The sequence below is a fragment of the Tupaia chinensis genome, unplaced genomic scaffold (genome assembly GCF_000334495.1).
Source record: "Tupaia chinensis unplaced genomic scaffold, TupChi_1.0 Scaffold145652_1, whole genome shotgun sequence".
In the NCBI taxonomy this organism is placed as follows: Eukaryota; Metazoa; Chordata; class Mammalia; order Scandentia; family Tupaiidae; genus Tupaia; species Tupaia belangeri.
In genome coordinates, this window is record NW_006205509.1 from 882225 (window position 1) to 902963 (window position 20739).

Below are 20739 nucleotides of genomic sequence, written 5' to 3' on the forward strand. Positions count from 1 at the left end.
CGGGTGGCGCGGGGGCGGTGGGTGTCCGGCAAAGGACTTGCATGAAAAGGCACCGAGACCTTTGTGTTCTGGTCACCTGCGCTGCCTCCGTCCAGTCAACCCACCCCCGCTGAGGCTGGACCCCGGCACCACGCTCTAATCCCTTCCCCGTCGTTCTCCCCTTGGGACTTTAGGCATGCACATACCTGTACTCAGCATGTTTCTTAAGCCACCAGGTGCCCAGGCCTCAAACCGCTCAGGTGGTTGTGTGGGATCCAGCCACCTTAATCTCCGTGCACCTGCTGACCTCCTCACCACTCTAATATTCACATCCCTTCCATTTGGTTTGATTTTCTTCTTCCTGAAGTGTACCTTTTAGTAGTTTCTTATTGGGACCAGCAGATAGTGGAGTGGTTACATTGCTGGACTTCCACATGGCTGACCAAGGTTCAAGGCCTGGATCCAGTGGCTTCAAAATCATGCCAGGAGCAAGTGCCTGCATGCCCAAGATCCCAGGGGCTGGGTGGGGGAGAATGGAGGAAAAGGGATTGCAGCATTGCCATCCCTCCAGGGGGTGATTTTTCACTTTCCCTCTGTCTGTCTGTCTCTCTTGTAAGCACACATACCCAAAGGCAGAAACCTCTCTCTATTACTTTTATTTCATCATTTCTGATTATTTGTGTGGGTATAGAATTCCAGGCCAAAAGTTACTTTCTCCAAGCATTTAAAGATTTTAGCTTATTGTCTTTTCTTTTTTTTTTTTTTTTTTAAAGAACTATTTCATTTAAGTTTATTTGTTTTAATTTGATCAACGAGGGAGAGAGGGAGAGAAAGTGAGCCACTAGGTCCAGGACTTGAACCACAGTTGGCCATGTGGTATTTCAGTGCTCTTAACTACCATGTCATCTCTGGCCCTATCTTTTCTTTTCTTTTGGAGAGGTTTTTGCTATAGGGCGCGTGCGCTCGTCAGACACACAGAGACAGAGAGATAGAAAGTGAGAAATCACCCCCCACGGGGGATGGCCACGCTGCAATCCCTCCTCCTCCAGTATCCTCTCGGGATCCTGGGCATGCATGCACATGCGCCCGGCGTGAGTTTTGAGCCACTGGGTCCGGGACGCGAACCGCGGTTGACTACGTGGGAGTCCAGCGACATAGCCATTATGCTAACTGCTGGTTCCCCCCATCTTTTCTTTTCTTACAGTTTTTGCCATGGGGTGCATGCGCTTGCTGGAGAAATGACAGAAGGGAGATGGCCTAAGGGGGATGGCCATGCTGCAATCCCTTCTCCTCCTGGGTTTTGGGCATACATTTCATATGTGCCTTGCCTAAGTTTCAAGCCAGTAGGTTTGGGACTCAAACCACAGTCCGCAACGTGGGATCCAGCGCCTCAACTGCCATGCCACCTGCTGGCCTCAGCCTATTGTCCTCTAATGCTGCTATTCAAAACTCTGTCACCAGCTTAATGCTATAAGATACTATGTTTATCTTTCGGGTTCTCTGATTTTACTTAAGACACATCAAGATGTAGGTTTATATTAATTTATCTTGTTTGGGACCTTGCTTTCTAAATCTGAGGAATTCACGTCCTGGAACTATTAGTCATTACTTCTCCCTTAAGACTAGAGGCTAAAAGTCCCCTTTCTCCATTCTCTTTAGGAAATATGAAGGACTTGAAAGTTCATGGAAAGTGGAATTATATTAGTTTACAGCCACCAGGTGGTGTGGTGGCTAAGGCACTGGACTCTCACATGGCTAATTGCAGTTCAAGTCTCAGACCTGGCAGCTTGAAAATCACACCAGGAATGTGTGCATGCATACTCAAAATCCCGTGAAGAGACTAGAAAAGGGATTGTGGCATGACCATCCCATCGAGTTCTCACTATCCTTCTCTGGCAAGCACACATGTTCTATAGCAAAATAAATAAATGAATGAATTTTTAAAATCTTGAGGCCAGCAGGTGGCATGGTGGTTAAAGTGCTGGACTCTCACATGGCTGACAGTGGTTCGAGTCCTAGACCTGGTGGCTTGCTTTCTCACTTTCTGTCTCTAGTGAACTGAAATAATAATAATAAATAAAATTGAATAAATAATTCTTTTTTTTTTTGAGAGGTTTTCATTATACGGCGCGTGCGCTCGCCAGACAGACAGAGAGAGACATAGAGACAGAAAGCGAGAAATCACCCCCCAGGGGGGATGGTCACGCCGCAATCCCTTCTCCTCCATTCTCCTCTTGGGATCTTGGGCACGCACGAACACATGCCCGGCGTGAGTTTTAAGCCACCGGGTCCAGGATGCAAACCGCGGTCGACTACGTGGGAGTCCAGCGACATAGCCATTACACTAACTGCTGGTTCCCAAATAAATAATTCTTTAAAAAAATCTCAACAGATTCAGAGACTAGCAGGTGGCATTGTGGTTAAGATGCTGGACACTCCCACATAGCCAACCATGGTTTGAGTCCTGGACCTGGTGGTTTACTTTCTTAATTTCCCTCTCTCTCTGGTCAAATTTTTAAAAAAGAAAATGAATGAATAAATAAAATTCAATAAATAATTATTTTTAAAAATTCTCAATAGACTTTAATAAATATATCTTTCATTTCCAGAAGTTGTAATTTTTTTTTTTTTTTTTTTTGGAGAGGTGCTATAGGGCGCGTGCGCTTGCCAGACAGACAGAGAGAGACAGAGAGACAGAAAGCGAGAAATCACCCCCCAGGGGGGATGGTCACGCCACAATCCCTTCTCCTCCATTCTCTTCTTGGGATCCTGGGCATGCACGCACACGCGCCCGGCGTGAGTTTTAAGCCACCGGGTCCGGGACGCGAACCGCGGTCGACTACGTGGGAGTCCAGCGACATAGCCATTACGCTAACTGCTGGTTCCCCAGAAGTTGTACTTTTTACTTCCCCCCAACCCCAATCTCTTATCCTAGTCTTAGGAGGGTTTTTTGGTTTGTTTGGTTTTTAAAACCCCTTAGGCAGAGAAAGAGGTAAGTATTAGGTTGTCAGGAAAATTATGAAGTATTTTTCTGCTTTTTTAATGCAAAAATGCATCATGACTTTCCTGATGACCCAGTATTTTTTAACAGATTCTCTTCTCCCAAGTTCCCAGTTAACTAGGATTACAGGCTCACATAACTGAGCCCAGAGTGTTCAGGCCCCCTGGAACTGAACCTGTGCCTCCCATGCAGCCTACTAGCCTCTCAAGCAGTGATAGTACCTGTGTGCCATGACAGCTGGGCCTCGTATTAGGCATTTGATTCCTTTTTCATGCCTTTCATAATTTTAATTATAGTCTCTGGTAATTCTTTAGAGATATTAGTGAATCTACTGCTTCTTGTTAATGAATTTTTTTTTTTACATTTTACTTTAGGACACGAGTGCTCACTAGTGGGAGTGGGGTGAGATATCACCACCTCCCCAATGTGATTTCTTTTTTTTTTTTTTTAAAGAGGTTTTTGCCATGCACTGGACAGGGTGGGACAGTGAGAGGAAAGTTGAGAAATCTACTCCTCCAGGGGGATGGCCACACCACAATCCCTTCTCCATTCCCCTCCTGGGATCTTGGACATGCACGCACGTGCACCTTGCATGATTTTCAAGTCATCAAATCCAGGACTTGAACTGCAGTCAGCCATATGGACAGCAAAGTAACCACTCCGCCATCTACTACCCACCTCCCAACATGAGTCTCAAGCCACTGGGTCAAGACAAACCATGAAGTCGGCCATATGGGGTCCAGTTGCCCTAACCTCCATGCCACCTGTTAGCCCACTAATCAACTATTTCAGCTTTTTTGGGGGGCTTGTTTTCAAAGATGGGATCTTGCTGTGATCCTTCTGTCTTGGCCTCTCAAGCAACAGGGACAACAGGCACGAGACATGATGCTCAGTTCTTATAGATGGGGTCTAGCTTTATTATCCCCACTAGCAGCAAATTCACGATCCTCCTGCCTCTGCCTCCGAAGCACTGTAGACCACAGGCATGCACCACTGTGCCTAGTGTTAAGAGTGGGTCTAGAATCAAACCCGTTCTCCAATGTGGCCTCAGCTTGCTGAGTAGCAGCATCAACCAGTATGTGTCTGGGATGGTCATGTCACAGTCCCTTCTCCATTCTCCTCTTAGGACTTTGGGCATGCACACACATCTGCCCAGTTTGAGTTTTAAAAGGCCAGGTCTAGGACTCAATCCACAGTCAGCCATATGGGAGCCCAGCGCTTTAACTACTGTGTCATCTGTTGCCACAGAATTTCTTATAGGCTAGTAGGGTTTGTCACCAAAAAAACTCACAGACAAAATTTTGTTCTCTGACTGTTCAACAGAGTATAATCCCTTAACATAACAAGGATCTAAGTGATTGGGCTCCCATTTATTGTTTCTTGCTAAACCTTCTCTTCCTTCTGTCAATTCCCAGATTATGCTTACCTCTTTTATATCATCCAATTTACCTTTCATTACTCCCTTCTCTCTCAGCCTAAAAATCTCTTCTCCTGCCCCAGTAAGACAAAAATCACCAGATGGGTGGTGACCTAAATCACACCTTCTATGAAGCCTTTTCCACTTCATCAAATAGGATTGTTCATACCACTAAACACACTTCTCTCAAATAAAATTCTACCACATTTGTTTATGTTTCTAAGACAAATGTTTCATGATTTTCTGTCCCCCTGTCCTCCTATATTCACCAGGTTTGGTCAGTTTTACCACAGAAGTGTCAAATCACTCATCATTCCAAAGATATCCCACTACCCACATGAAATCATCCAGATTATTATTTTTTGGAAAGATTTTTGCTATAATGTGTATGTGCTCACCAGAGAGACAGATGAAGCAAGAAATCAACCCCCAGAGCAGACAGTCACACTACAAACCCTTCTCTTCTACTCCTCTCAGGATTTTGGGCATGTACACACACATGCCCGGTGTGAGTTTCAAGCTGCTAGGTCTGGGACTCAAACCATGGTTGGCCATGTCCAGTGACATAATCATTATGCTAGCTGCTGGTCCCCATCCAGATTATTTTAAGGGGTATCAATTTGTTACACTACTTCTAGCTCCCCATTCACTCAGCAAGTGAATACAGAGCATCTACTCTGGGATGATCTCTTTGCTAGGCCCTGGGATCATGAAAATTAATACATGGGTCGGGAACCAGCAGTTAGCGTAATGGCTATGTCGCTAGACTCCCACGTAGTCAACTGCGGTTCGCGTCCCAGACCCAGTGGCTTAAAACTCACACCGGGCGCGTGTGCATGTGTGCCCAAGATCCTGAAGAGGAGAATGGAGGAGAAGGGATTGCAGTGTGACCATTCCCACCTGGGGGGTGATTTCTCGCTGTCTCTATGTCTCTCTCTGTCTGGTGAGCGGGCACACACGCCCTATAGTGAAAACCTCTCCAAAAAAAAAGAAAAATTAATACATGTGTCATGCTCTTCAATAAACTGGAATTCCAGCAGGATGAGATAAATATAACATAGGTCAGTAAAAGGACACCATAGGGACCAGCAGATGGTGTAATGGTTACATCGCTGGACTACCATGTAGTTGATTATAGTTTGAATTCCACTAGTGGCTTAAAACTCACGCCTGCTGCATGTGCTGCATGCCGAAAATCCCAAGAGAAGAATAGACTGTGGTGTGGCCTTCCCTTCAGGGGGTGATTTCTTGCTTTCTGTCTCTCTGGTGAGCGCACGCACCTTACAGCAAAAATTTTTCTCTTAAAAAAAAAGGATACCACGGGAGAAAGACCTAACTTCATCTTAGAGTTGGAGACTAGACAATCACAAGCTTCTGGGCAGTATGTGAAGGAATTATGCAGAATGTAGAAGAAAGTACTTCAGGTAAGGAAAGGAACAAAGGATATAGAACAAAGTCTTGGAGTTAAGAAACTAAGGAAGAGAACACAACTTAAAACCTACAACCCAGTTTTCCTATTGCTGTTAGAGTTAACTATCAAAACATAAATATGGAAATCTAATACGTTGTCTGAAGATAAATCTAAATTCTTTAGCATAGTAACCTGAGCCCTTTATAATCTAGCTCAAATCTCTCTCTCTTCTCACTTCCCTTCTTACAAATACATGCTTCCTATTTAGATCGTTTTGTACAGCATTCTCTGAACTCAACTGGTAATATAACACGTGCAGAGTCTGACTCAAGGGCACTCACCTGTAAGATGGACGCCGTGCTAGGATCCCGTGGGCTTTCTGTGAGGAGCCTATGCTGTCGGATGAGTCCTGAGACTCCTCACTTTCTGACAAAGATGACACCTAAAAGACAGAACTGGTTTTAATATGATGAACAATGTAGGTGAGGAAAGAACTGAGCTTTTAGTTTCAGAAAAAAAATGTTCTGTCTCTTGCCACCTAGATTCCTTTGCACATTAATGAGTAAAAGAAAGGAACAAAGGGAAAAGGGGAAATGTATTCTAGGAGCCTAGTCTAACTCAAGGAACTTAACAGTACAGTAAGCAGGTCCAGAGCTAAAAACACAGTCTACTCCCCAAAAAAGCAATACTAATTTACTAGAGTGAAAAAGACCAGTCTGTAATCTCAGTCTCCACCCAATTTCTGTACATTACTGAAAGTCTTCCTTGTCTTTAAATTACTAATGCTATCTCATTTGGATTTTAGATACGCTAAGTTTGAAAAGCCTAGTAGGTATCTAACTGCTGACACTTAGGAGACTGCTGAGTACAAGCCTGGAGGTCGGGGAAGAGGTCTGGGCTGAATACATAAATTTGGAAGGCGTAGTTGTTAAGAGTCCTTAAAGACATGAGGCTGGATGAGCTCATTCAGGGGTTAAGTACGAAGAACAGGACTGAGAACAAAACACGGGAATACTCTAACATTAAGAGATGGGGAGAAACAGAGGAAACCACCAAATGAGCCTGAGAAGGAGCCACCAGAGAATAAGAGAAAGCACCAAGTGTGTGAGCTGTCTTGAAAAACTAGTGAGGACAGTGTACTGAGAAGGCTGATCAATCATGTCAGATGCTGCTTACGTGCAGAGTGAAACAAGGACTGGGGGCAGACCACTAGATTTCATAAGGTATAGAGGTCACTGGCAAGGGCAGGTATAAACACATGCGATTTAAAAAATCTGTGGTAACCAGCTTTATCTCATTTCACAATTAAACTAGCCAATACATATAAAGCACTCAGAGTATGGTACATGGCATGCATACAATTAACTGTTAACAAGAAACACATTAAAATAACATCAAGCTTTTTTGTTTTAGGAGATTTTTGCCATAGGGTGCATGCGCTCACCAGAGAGACACACAGACAGAGAACAAGTGAGAATCCCCCCCACCCCACCCCACCAAGGGGGCAGTTGGCCACACCACAATCCCTTGTCCTCCATTCTTCTCTCAGGCTTTTGGGCGCACATGCGCATGCACATGTGCCCAATGTGAATTTGAAGCCACCAGATCTGGGACTTGAACCAGGGTCTACTATGTGGGAGTCTAGTGATGTAACCATTACACCACCTGCTGGACTCAACATATAAGTTTTAAGTTATAGTAATATTCTCTGTTAAGAGATATTTTGCTATACAGAGTGTGCACTCGCCAGAGAAACAGAGTGAAAATTACCCCCTGAGGAGATGGCCACACTGCAGTCCCTTCTCCATTCTCCTCTTGGGATTTTGGGCATGTATGCACACACTCCCAGCGTGAGCTTTAAGCCACAGGGTTTGGGACTTGAACTGTGGTCAATTACATGGGAGTCCAGCGACATAATCATTATGCCATCAGCTGGTCCCAACTTAAGAGTAATATATTAAAATCGAGAAACCAAGTTGTTTTCAGTATCAAATTCTTAACATTTGTCCAAAGCTGGGCTGTGAGAGCTGACTTCATTATCATTTTAAATAATAACACAATCCAAAATGCTTTAAGATGGGACATAAGAAATCAGTTCTCTAAATTAATTTCTATCTATAGAAAGCATCTCCCTATATTTTTTAGATGTTGACATTTAAATTTCCAGGGAAGGTTGATTTTTATTCTATCATCTCTCTTAAAAAATCAGCTCTAATATGTAACTACCCATTTATAGCTTACATACACATTAAAATATTTTTACTTATTTTAATTGCCAGAGGGCATGTACGCTTGCCACAGAGACAGACAGACAGGAAGGAAGAAAGTCCCCCCGACTCCCCAACAATGGGGTGTGGTCACGTCACAATCCCTTCTCTATTCCGCTATCCTGTTGCAATTTAGAACACACATGCACATATACCCAAGTGTGTTTCTCAAGATACCAGGGTCAGGATTGAAACTACAGTTGGCCATGTGGAATCCAGTCACTTAACCACTAGGCTGTAGAGCCAGCGTTATACATACCTTTTTATAGGAAAGAAAGAACTGGTCACAACCCAGTAATAATAGTAACAAATAATTTAAAACAGTAAACATCATGGGTATTCTATTTCTACTCTAACCCTTTCACTATTTTCACTGTTTAATCCAAGGCCTCTATTTGAACTCAAGAAAATAATTTCTAAAACTAAGAGATTACTTATAACTAAGAACAAGCATTTCTCTTTAATGATATCACCAGCAAATAAAAAAATAAAATCTTTATATAACAACTCAAAAATCTGTATAGCCACCGTATTTCTTCATACATATTCAGGAGGGGAAAATGAGGTGTACACCTCTTTTCCAGGAAAACTACTACTAAAAATGAGAAAAAGCATTCTGGGTCTCACAAGAACCTTTCCTTCTGTTATTAGATGTTATTAAGAAGATAGATATAAGTATGAATTTAACTCTTCTATGAAAGAACTCTCTTATGTTTGATCTCCATAAAGTATAATAAGGTAGGAACTTTCTTCCTTTGCTAAGACTGTTACATCATTGCCCTTATTTCAGAATCCTCCTTTTTATGGAGGGTACCCAGGATAAAAAAAGGTTCTTTCCTTTTATGAAGTCTTGTCTTTTATTTTTATTTTTATTTTTCTGAAAGAGAGATTTCTGCTATAGGGCACTTATGCTTGCTAGAGAGAAAGAAAGTGAGAAATCATCCCCCAAGAGGGATGGTCATGTCACAATCCCTTCTCCTCCATTCTACTCTCAGAATACCTGGTGTGAGTTTTAAGTCACTGGGTCCAGGACTCAAACCACAGTCAATTACGTGGGAGTCCAGTGACATAACCATGATGCCATCTGCTGGTCCCTCATTTCCTTAATCCTTAAACAGTAACTTCCATAATCCTTAAGCAGTAACTTCCACAATAACTGTCTTCTGTTTCTACTATATCACTATCTACATGAAACTAGACATTCTAAAATGTTTCTATTTGTCTCATTTAGTCTACAGTCTAATTTCTAAGACAACTTTTGGTATGTTGCTTTATAATACAATCTTGGAAACTTCAATGTGTTTGAGAATTCAGGGTATAAAAGTTCCCGCTCTCAACTACTAAGGCTTCAAATTTCTGTACCGTTTGCACGTGTGGTGGGTGAATTACAGAAGACTGAGCTGTCTGGATGACCCCCTGAACCTGTACTTGCTCTCCAGGAAGAGGTACAATTGTCACTGGCGCAGATCCTCTTAATGACATCTAAGAACAAATAAAAATTCAATTAACAAAATATACAGTGCACCTATGCATAGAAGAGTTTTAACACTGGAAAGCACATTTTGGAGCTGATTATATTTAATGACATCTATTACACCAAACATTAGGTATCTTCTATGAACCAGAGACTGAACCTAGAGGGCTGAGAGTACAAACTAGTTATAAGAGCTATAAAAGAAGAAAAATAGGAAATACTGTCCTGTGGAGCAAAGAGAAGTGTTATTTCAGCTGGTTTTGAAGGATAGCCAATTCCCCAAGGGTATGTATGGGCAGGTGGGGGTAGGGGAAAGGCCTTGCAGGTATTTTAGGCATAAGAACTAACTGTGTAAAAAACATGGAGGAGGCTCGTTAGAAACTGCTATTCAGAAGAGATTTGACTGCAAATAACCCAGGTGCTCCGTGGCTTGAAGTGTTAAAGAGAGCCAAATTTCATACGGCTGACCATTCAAATTCCAGCCCCAGTGGCTTGAAAAACATACCCACCAGGTGGGCATATGTGCCTGACAAGTGAAGGAGAAGGGATTTGTGGCATAACTGCACCCTTCTGCGCAAGAGGTGGGGGGTTTCTTCCTCTCTCTCTGTCTCTATCTGGCAAACCACGCATCCTCTAGTAATTAAAAGAAAGAAAGGGACCAGCAGTTGGAGTAATGGCTATGTCGCTGGGCTCTCATGTAGTCGACTGCGGTTCGAGTCCTGGACCTGGTGGCTTAAACTCACACTGGCCGCGTGTGCGTGCGTGCGTGTCCAAGATCTGAGAAGAGAATGGAGGAGAAGGGATTATGGCGTGGCCATTCCCCCAGGAAGGTGATTTCTAGCTTTCTGTCTCTCTATCTATCTCTGTCTTTCTGGCAAGTGCCATGCACCCTATAGCAAAAACCTCTAAAAAAAAAAAAAAAAAAAGAAAGAAAAAGAAAAAAAAACTGATCACAAAATCATGAGTCAAAAAGTGAGAGAAATACCAACTTTAGGCAGTACCTTCAAAGAAAAATGACTACAAGTAATTTAGAATTATAATTGGTTTCTGTGGAAATTAGGTGTAGTTTCATGGAAATACCTTGATAAAATGCTAAAGTCCACTGGAGCTTCCCCATTCGTTGCTGAGTGGATGACACACACAGAGAGGACACAGAAGCTCAGAATTGAAGGAAACGAACACCTCCCATACCTCACCTTACCCCTCTCTTCATCTGGTTGTTTATCTACATCCTGTATACTATACTCGATATGCTGGCAAATGTGGCCTAAAATATAAGTTTGAGCCTCGTTGTTATAGAATGAAACATTTATTTACCTGGCCCAAGAGTTGGAGAAGCTGGGGAGCTGAAACTGAGATCTGCTCTATGCCCTCAAGGAGAAACAAATTGTTAAGCTGTGAGTACCCATATGAAAAAGCCTGCACTAGGGACTAGCAGTTGATGTAATGGCTATGCCGCTGGACTCTCATGTAGCTGACTATGGTTCAAGTCCCAGGCCCGGTGGCTTAAACTCACTCCGGGTGCATGTGTGTGCGTGCCCAAGATCCCAAGAGGAGAATGGAGAAGGGATTGTGGTGTGGCCATCCCCCATGGAGGGGTGATTTCTCACTTTCTGTCTCTCTTTCTGGTGAGCACACACGCCATATAGCAAAAACCTCTCCAGAAAAGAAAAGAAAAAGCCCACACAAGGCAGTAATCTCCAGAGATAACATGAAGGTGTGAGGCCTACCACATGAGTAAAATTACAAGTGAATCCTCCCCAGTTGAGATAACTGTAGACTCAGAAAACCCTGTTATTGCAACTTTAAAACTTTTTTCTTTTTATGTTTTTGCCATAGGGCATGTGCACTTGCCAAAGAGAGACTGAGGGGGAAAGAGAGAAATCCTCCCCCAGGGGGTATGACTACCCACAATCCCTTCTCCTCCATTCTCCCCTAGGGATTATTGGCACGCACCCATGCACACATGCCTGGCATGGTTTTCAAGCTGCCGGGTCTGGGACCTAAACTAGTCAGCCATGTGGAAATCCAGTGCCTTAACTACCACACCACTTGCTGGCCCCCAAAATTGTTTTTTATTTCTCTCTCCTTTTTTCTTTATTGCCAGAGGGTATGTGCATTTCCCAGAAAAAAGAGAAAGCACTACCCAGTAGGGTATGGTCATGCCATAATCCCTTTTCCTCCAGTTTCACCCCATCAGGATTTTAGGCATGCATACACATGTGCCAAATATGTTTTCAAGGCACCAGGCTAGAAGCTGAATTGCAGTCAGGCAGGATCTGGGTCCCTATGCATAGGGCTTAATCACTGCAATTCAGGGCCAAACCCTGATTGCAACTTTTTGACAGATCATGATCTAGAGGCATTCGACTAAGCTGTGCATGGATTTCTGATTCATGTAAGCTCCAAGATTGTAAATGTCTCTTGTTTAAAATCTCTGATGAAGAGGAGCTCTCTAGAGACTGCGCCTAATATGCCCATGTGAGTATAATATTGCTGACTGCTGGGGACCAGCAGGTGGCATGGAGGTTAAGACACTGGATACCCCCACATGGCCTACCACGGTTCGAGGCCTGGACCTGGCGACCTGCTTTCTCACTTTCCCTGTGTGTGTGAGTGTGTGTCTGGTAAAATTAAAATAAATGAATGAACGAATAAAATTAATAATTCTTTTTTTTTTTTTAATTGCTGAATGCTTTGTCTTAACTTATTGTTTCGGCTCTTTGGCTTTTCTCCCTTAACTCTACAGTCATCTGCTCCCCTATAGCCAAATCTTGTTGCTCACAGGGAGGTTTAGGTTTGGTGATTTAACATTTATGTTCTCCCCAGTGCTGTCAGTCTACATCATAAAAAAGGGGGCAGGGAGTGGCACAGCAATAGCGTAGTTACACTTACACTGGAAGATTCTAGATTCCCAACCCAGAATCACCCTGAACACACTGGATACAAGTGCCTATGATCTGGGCTGGCTGAGACTGAGGGTGGACATAGTATAGTATGGGGACTCTTTTAGGAATGCCTATCTGTTTTTCTTTCTTATGGAAAAAGTAAGTAATTTTAAAAAGGAAAAAAAAAAAAAAAAGGCCCAGCTGCAAGGTCACAGACTGTTAAAATACTGTGCTCCATAGGCTGGGACCACTTGAAAGGCCTGGGTTTAATTCCTAGTCCCTGCTTGCAGTGGCATGCACGTGCAATTCCAGCCACCAGAGAGGCTGAGGGAAGAGGATCACAAGCTCAAGGATGGCCTGGGCAACAATGCTCAAGACCTTGTCTGAAAAAGCTGGGTGTGGCAGCATGCACCTGAAGTCCAAACTAGGAGGCCGTGGGCAAGAAGACTGTAACACAGTGTGACCTTTTTTTTTTTTTTTTTTAAAATTCTCATGAGACTTCCCTGACCCTGGAAGCTACATGTAAATCTACAGCAAAGCTATCTGATATATATATGGTTTAAATGTGCCCCACCCACCATCAGGAACAGATCTCATTCAAGCACAATAACTGAACAGGGAGGCTGCTGAGCTTTCTAGCAGGTGCTTAAACTACATATGTTATTTGGATTTATGTCCTCTCAGGATCTTGGGCATGCTCGCACACGCGCCCGGCGTGAGTTTAAGCCACCAGGTCCAGGACTCGAACCGCAGTCGACTACATGGGAATCCAGTGACATAGTCATTACGCCAACTGCTGCTCCCAACAGTATAGTTCTTGATCTTTAGAGTTACAGAACCTGCTAATACACTATGGCAGACTTCAAAGCCACACTTAGGAGATGACAGAAGAGACAAAAGAAAAATTTTTTTCCAGAGCTGCTTTCCTTAAACGGGGAGCTGTAGGACTAAGTCTTTAATTTCTTCCCACTCCAAGAGAGAGCTGAGCCTAGAGTTCCTCTTATACAAATGAGTGGGCAAAAATTAGCATTCTCCTTAGTACCTAATTAGGTGACACAGGACTATAAACACTTGAACAGACAGAGAGCAAGAATTAAAAAGTGGCATGGGAAAGAAGCCTCAGCTTATCCAGAGTCTGAATCCAAAATCTTCCAACTCCAGAAAGGTACAAAGCCTTGGAGTCAGACAGACTTGGGCTGATTTTCAGTTAAGTGCCTAAACTCTGTGATAATAAGCAAATTACTGAACCTCTTGGGGTCTCAATTTCCTCCTTTGTGAAAAGAACTATCTTTTGCAGGAGTCACAGCAACAATTAATGACTAATAAGTTTAAAGCCAAAGGTGGCAGGAGGAGGAGGTTAGGGGAAGTAGCTTATATATTCATTTGGATCTTAGTTCAATAAGCTACTAAAAAATAGATATAAATAGCAAGAAATTTTAAAATATTAATTGATATTTAATGAGATTAAAGAATCGTTTTTGGATGAGTATAATAATAGAAATCTGATTATGTTGTTTAAAAGAGGCCTCTGTTTAGAAATACACACTGAAATAATAAGGAATGAAATGATGACTCTAGGACTGCTTCAGTATAATCCACGTTTTGAGGGCACAGAGTGGGAGTAAGTAGGGAGAAGGCAAGAAGCCATGAGTTAATAATTGCTGAAATTGGGACCAGCAGTTAGCATAATGGATGGCTATGTCACTGGATTCCCATGTAGTCAACCGCGGTTCAAGTCCCGGACTCGGTGGCTTAAACTCACGCTGGATGCCATGTGTGTGCATGCCCAGGATCCTGTGGGAAGCTGCACACCAGCGAGTCTGCCGAGGTTTCTCAGAGAGCAAACAATTACCATGATTGGTTCCCTTCTAAAAACCTGACCTTCGAAACCTTGCTCTGATTGGCCACTAGCATCCCTCAAATTTGCATATCCAGCACCTCATGATTGGTCCAAAAGCAACCAATCATAACCCACCGTTAACAACCAATCAGGGCCCACCGTTTACAACCCACCAGAGTGTATATAACCACGATGCCTGGCCCACAGTAGCCAGACAGCTGTGATACCGCGTCATCTCCGTGCTGCTCACAGTAGACGACGCAACCCTTAAGAGCTGTGACACTGCGTCGTCTCTGTGCTGTACCGTGCTGCCCACAATAAACAGACGACACTGTAGTCTCCGTGCTGTAACACTACGCTGCTTGCCCCGGCTCTCACTCCTTCACTCAGGAAACCCGTTCGGCTGTCCCCCCCGGGTTGGGACAGGATCCCAAGAGGAGAATGGAGGAGAAGGGATTGCAGCGTGGCCATTCTCCCTGGGGAGGTGGGTGATTTCTTGATTTCTGTCTCTCTGTCTTTCTGGTAAGTGCACACGCCCTATAGCAAAAACCTCTCCAAAAAAAAAAGAAAAGAAAAGAAAAGAAAAAGGATAATTGCTGAAATTGGGTGATGGGAACCAAGCTAGTTCAACCTAATAATCTTTCTTTTGAAAATTGTTTGAAAATTGCCGTAAGTTTTGGGACTAGTGGGTGGCATGGTGGTTAAAGTGCTGGACTCCCACATGGTAGACCATGGTTCGAGTCCTGGGCCTGGTGTCTTGCTTTCTCACCTTCCCTCTTCTCTCTCTCTGTCTCTCTGTGTGTGGCTCTCTCTGGCCAAATTAAAATAAATGAATGAATCAATAAAATTAAATAAAATAATTAAAAAAAAATTGCCGTAAGTTTTTTGAGAAGTACCCAGCATGACAGTAAATACACAGGTGGTTGGTTCTGTCTGGCTTCAGAGCCCACTGCTCTTTCCAGGATATTTTATCCCTCCTAGTGCAATCGAGTTTCCACAACTTCTCACTCTAATGTTTTCAGTTTGCCTCCCACACATCAAGTATATTTATTTGCTTTTTCGTTTCAAAGAAAAACAGGAAATTGATTATTTGGAGTAATTTGTTGATGCTTATCATCTATGGCAAACCCTTAAGTTCAAGATGTCTGCTCAGTTTTTAATGGATCAGACCCGTTAAGTCAAAAGGTTCTTACATCTTTCATGTCACTATTTAATATAAAGGTAACTGTAATTTTAAAAAGTTGTAAACTTTTTACATGCTTAAGCCTGTGTTATCAGGCCAGCCAGGTCACATGGTGGTTAAGACAGATGGATCCCACATGGCCAACACACTCAAGTTTCAGACCTGGCAACTTGAAAAAACATGCCAGGTGTGTGTGCTTGCATGCCCCAAATTTTGAGATACAGGAAAGAACAAGAGATTGCAGAACTGTTACCCAAAACCCTCCCCCCAATGGGAGTGGTTTTCTCACTTTCCCTTTCTCTCTGGTTTTCGGCAAGCTCTATACAAACTAAAAAAAAAAAAAAAAAGTAAAAAAAAAGTAAAAAGAGTCTATGCTGGGGACCAGAAGGTAGTGGTTGTGGTTAAGGGCACTGGACTCCCACATGGCCAACTGTGGATCGAGTCCTGGACCTGGCGGCTTGTTTTCTTGCCCACCCCCCACCTCCCCACTCTGTCCCTCTCTGGTCAAATTAAAAATAAATAAATAAATAAATAAATGTTAAATAATAATGAAAAAAGAAATTGAAAAAAAAAAAAGGGTATGCTGTACTTGCTTAAAATTGCCACTCTTCCTGTTGAGCACATGTACCTCTGGAAATCTAAAATAATACTCAACTGTGCCAGCCCCATAATGTACTTGTCAAACCCTGTGCAAATGAAGCAATATTCCACATGGTCAACCAGGGTTCCAGTCCTGGCCCCAGTAGCACAAAACGTATGTTGGACACATGTGCATGTCTAGGATCCTAACAGCATGGGCAACTGGGCAAAAAGTACTGAAGCATGATCAGGACCCTTTGGAGGGTACCTGCACGTATATGCTTGCTTTCTCTCTCTGCGTCTGCACGTGTACTCTGCCACTTAAAAAAGGTCAGCAGGTGGCATGGTGGTTAAGACACTGGACTCCCACTTGACTGACCAGTTAAGAGGCCCAGACCTGACGGCTTAAAAATCATGCTGGGCACGTATGTGTGCATGCCCAAAATCCCAAGGGGAGAATAGATGAGAAAGGATTGTGGCATGGCCATCCCCCTAGGTGGTGATTTCTCACTTTCTTTCTCTAGTGAACACATGTGCTCTATAACACCCCCCCCCCGCAAAAAAAAAAAAAAAAAAAGAAAGAAAGAAAAATGAATAAATAAAAAAAGCTCAGCAAATGTTGTCTATGTGTCTATGTGTCAGTGCTATACTGGGTTAGACTCTCAAGGAAAAAAAAAAAAAATGCCAGAGGGATCAGCCAGCAGTTGGCGTAATGGCTATGTCACTGGACTCCCACATAGTCGACAGCGGCTTGAGTCCCGGACCCAATGGCTTAAACTCATACTGGGCGCGTGTGCATGTGTGCCCAAGATCCGAAGAGGAGAATGGAGGAGAAAGGATTGTGGTGTGGCCATCCCCCCTGGGGGCGATTTCTCGCTTTATGTTTCTCTGGCAAGCACATGCGCCCTACAGCAAAAACCTCTCTCTCTCTCTCTCAAAAAAGGCACCAGTTACTGCCTTAGAGCCAACCAGAAAAACCACAGATTTAAAAGTTTGTTTCCATAATATATGGCATTGACTTGTTCTTTTTTAAAAAAATAATTATTTTATTTAACTTTGTTTGTTTATTTTAATTTGACCAGAGAGAGACACAGCGAGAGAGAAAGTGAGTGAGAAAGTAAGCCACCAGGTCTCAAAAGGTGGTTTGCCATGTGGGAGTCCAGGGCCCCTAACCACCACTCCACCTGCTGGTCCTGGCATTTGTTCTTAAAATAAAATCAAAATTGTACACCAAGAAAAAAAGAGTATGTGTGTGTGTTGGGGGGGGGGTGTATGGAAAGATTAGATTAAGCATGACAAAAGAGAAAAAACAAAATCTAGTTTTCTGTCATCTCAAAAGGTGGTTTGCCATGTGGGAGTCCAGGGCCCCTAACCACCACTCCACCTGCTGGTCCTGGCATTTGTTCTTAAAATAAAATCAAAATTGTACACCAAGAAAAAAAGAGTATGTGTGTGTGTTGGGGGGGGGGTGTATGGAAAGATTAGATTAAGCATGACAAAAGAGAAAAAACAAAATCTAGTTTTCTGTCATCTAGAAGAAAAAGGTATGGGGCCAGCTAGTGGTATGGAGGTTAAGGTGGCTGAATCCCACTAGGCCAACAGCCCCATTCCAGTCTTGAACCCTTTGGCTTCAGAACACGCAGGGTACATGTGTATGTGTGCCCCAAATCCCAACAGGAAAATGGACAAGAGTGCGTGATGTGGCCATCCCCCACCCCCACCCCAGGTTGATTTCTCACTTTCTCTCTCTCTGGTGAGCACACTTGCCTTACAGCAATATTTAAAGGGGGGGGGGGAAGACAAGGATATAAATATTGAAACAGGAGACAGGACAAAGGAGAGAGAAACTGTTACATCCTTCTGGTTTAGAATAACTCTCCATGGGTTTCTTGTATCTCAAAGTCTTCTGAGTAGAGGCATCACAGCTTTTGTTCTAGACTATCTTTCCAAGGATGTTTGTATAGTGAATCATTTGACAGTGTATCCCTTCAGGGCAGAGGGCAAATTTGTTTCCAGTTCTGAATACAACCCCTCCTCACTTAATAATCAACCTATTTATCCATCACTGAGATTATGACCAATTTTCCAGCAGGGGAATCCCCTCAGTCTTCGTCTCATTCTCACAGTTAGTATTCACTTCGTGAACTGGTCGTAAAACTACACATTTCGTTTATAAACTTGTACTTTACTGTGCACCCATAATAGTATCCAGAATAAATAGAAACAGTTACGTCAGATTTATATTACTGTGTTGTGGACATCCACCAATAAGCTCCTTGCTTATTCACCAGACCAAGTCACCTACCAACCCAGTGGTAGGAATGAACTCAGCCATTAAAATGAGATATGCCACACACACACACACACACACACACACACACACACACACACACAGAGGAATGCCTGTAATAAAAATAATGTCTCCCACCAGGGCAAAGGTTGGACAGGCTTGCTACAATTTCCTTTAAAAATCTGGGGTTGGGCCAACCAGTGGCATAGATCCCACACAGCCAATTGCGTGGTTTGAGTCTTGGACCCAGCGGGTTCAAAAACAAGCCAGGTGTATATGCATGCCTGCCCCAAATACCAAAAGGGTAATGGAGAAGGGACTGCAGCATGCCCATCCCCCTGGGAAGTGGTGGTGGTTTCTCTCTCCCTCCCTCTCTCCAGCAAGTGCACACACCCTATAGCCAAAACTTAAAAAAGAAAATTTTAAAAAGGGGTCAGTAGATGGCTTAACAATTGTGTCGTTGAACTCTCACATAGTCGACTGCAGTTCAAGTCCTGGACCTGGTGGCTTAAAACTCAGGCGAGGCGCGCACGTGTGCATGCGTCCAAGGTCTCAAGAGGAGAATGGAGGAGAAGGTAATGTGGTGTGGCCATTCCCCCGTGGGGGGGGGGGGTGTGATTTCTCACTTTCTGTCTCTTTGGCGAGTGCACACGCCCTATAGAAAAATCTCTCTAAAAAAATAATAAAAAAACCCCTTAAAGTCTGTGGTTCCCTGGAGGAAGGGATTCCTCAGCAAGATGCCAAAAGCACTGTGTATAGTACAGAATCTTCTGAGCCACTTTGCATTACCTCCACTGGACTTGGAGGGCAAGGAGTACTGGAGTAAACATGAAGCTCGAGATATGTGCTGTGAGTGATAAACTCCGCTTTCTCTGAACCTAGATTCTCATGTCCTCTGCTAGTATCCATGAAACTAAGGTAACATAACTTACTGGCTTCAAACAGGGTAAAATCTCAGAGCCTTCATACTTCTTGATACTTCTCTATATTCTCTAAACATTCTAGATTCTAAATCACCAGAGCAAAAATCTAAAATAGAGCAAAAATAAAACTTAAATAACTAAAAAAAGAAATAAAGAATAAAGATGAGGCCCAGCTTCTGTGGCACTGAAGTAATACAACTGCCCTACAAGGGTAGAAGCCATATGGCTGACTTCAGGTTTGGATCCACAGATCTGCCCGTAAACAAGCCAGGCATGCCTGCTGGTGCCTAGGATCCTGAGAAACTGGAGAGATGGGGAAAGGGGATTGTGAAGTCATGAGACCCAGTCAAGGGTGCTTATTTCCTCTCTCTCTCGCACACATGCACTATCTTAAAAATTAAATAATTATTTTCAAACAAACAAAAACAGGAATATCAACATCATCAGCAGACCCACATCAAAAGAAAGTATAAAGGACTGGTTCTCAATCAGAAGCAGTTTTTTTTTTTTTTTTTGGAGAGGTTTTTCACTATAGGGCATGTGTGCTCACCAGACAGAGACACAGAGACAGAAAGTGAGAAATCACCCCCCAGGGGGGATGGTAGTCCAGCGACACAGCCATAGCCATTATGCTGTCGAGCCACATAGTCATTATGCTAACTGCTGGTTCCCATCAATCAGAAGCAGTTTTGTGCCCTAGACACTGGACACCACCAGGGAACATTGTAGGTTGTGACAACTGGGGGATGATACTGACATCTAGTGGGCAGAGGCAGGGATACTGCTAAACATTCCACAGTGCATAGTCCCCTCAGCTACAAAGAATTTTCAGGCTCAAGATGTCAATAGTGTTAAGGCTGTTTTGAAGAATATATTTTAGATGACAGAAAAGTGATCTCAAATGGAAGCTTAGTAAACTCTTAGGGATGCTGAATAAACTGTGTGTTGTGTGCCTGTGTCTTGACTGAAACCCACTGCAAGGCAGAATGTGAAATTTTCTACTTATGTCATGTTGACACTAAAAACTTTGGATTTTGCATTTTCAGATTAGGGATGCTCAACCTAAATACCTTTTTTCCTCTGAAATGTCAAAGGGTATGTATCTTTGCCAGGGAAACAAGGGGAGTGCATAGGCACACACCCAGATTCTTCCTATAAATATGTCCGCAAGGGTTTTGTGCACAAAATTATAAAAAAAAATATTGTATAAAACTATGTTCAGGAAATATAGCCCAGTAGCCTGGTAGTTAAGGGCGCTGGATTCCACACGGTCAACCAGAGTTTGAATCCTGGCACCAGTGTCTTGAAAACATGCAGGGTACATCTACACGTGTGCCTCAAATCCAGACAGAACGGAAAAATGGAAATGGGATTGTGGTGTGACTATGTCCAACTGAGGAGTGTGCTTTCTCCCTCCCACCTTCTTCTTCTCTCTCTCTGTCTCTGGCAAATGCTTATGTCTTTTGGCAATGAAACAAAGAAATAAT

The 20739-nt window shown here is 43.2% G+C and overlaps 1 protein-coding gene across 3 annotated transcripts in view; it reads right to left on the reverse strand.

Moving 5' to 3' along the window:
• The window catches only part of ATF1 (activating transcription factor 1), a 55672-nt gene that overhangs the window by 17317 nt on the left and 17616 nt on the right, over positions 1–20739 (reverse strand). For 2 of the 3 annotated variants that reach the window (XR_003547856.1, XM_006168158.3), the window contains exons 3-4: positions 9438–9557; positions 6150–6250 (exon numbers count right to left, since the gene is read on the reverse strand). Coding sequence is in view for 2 of the 3 variants with exons in the window: in XM_006168158.3 (XP_006168220.1) it covers positions 6150–6250; positions 9438–9557 (221 nt within the window). In the remaining variant the exon portion in view is untranslated. The remainder of the gene's footprint in view (positions 1–6149; positions 6251–9437; positions 9558–20739) is intronic. The other variant, XM_006168163.3, reaches the window with a different exon arrangement.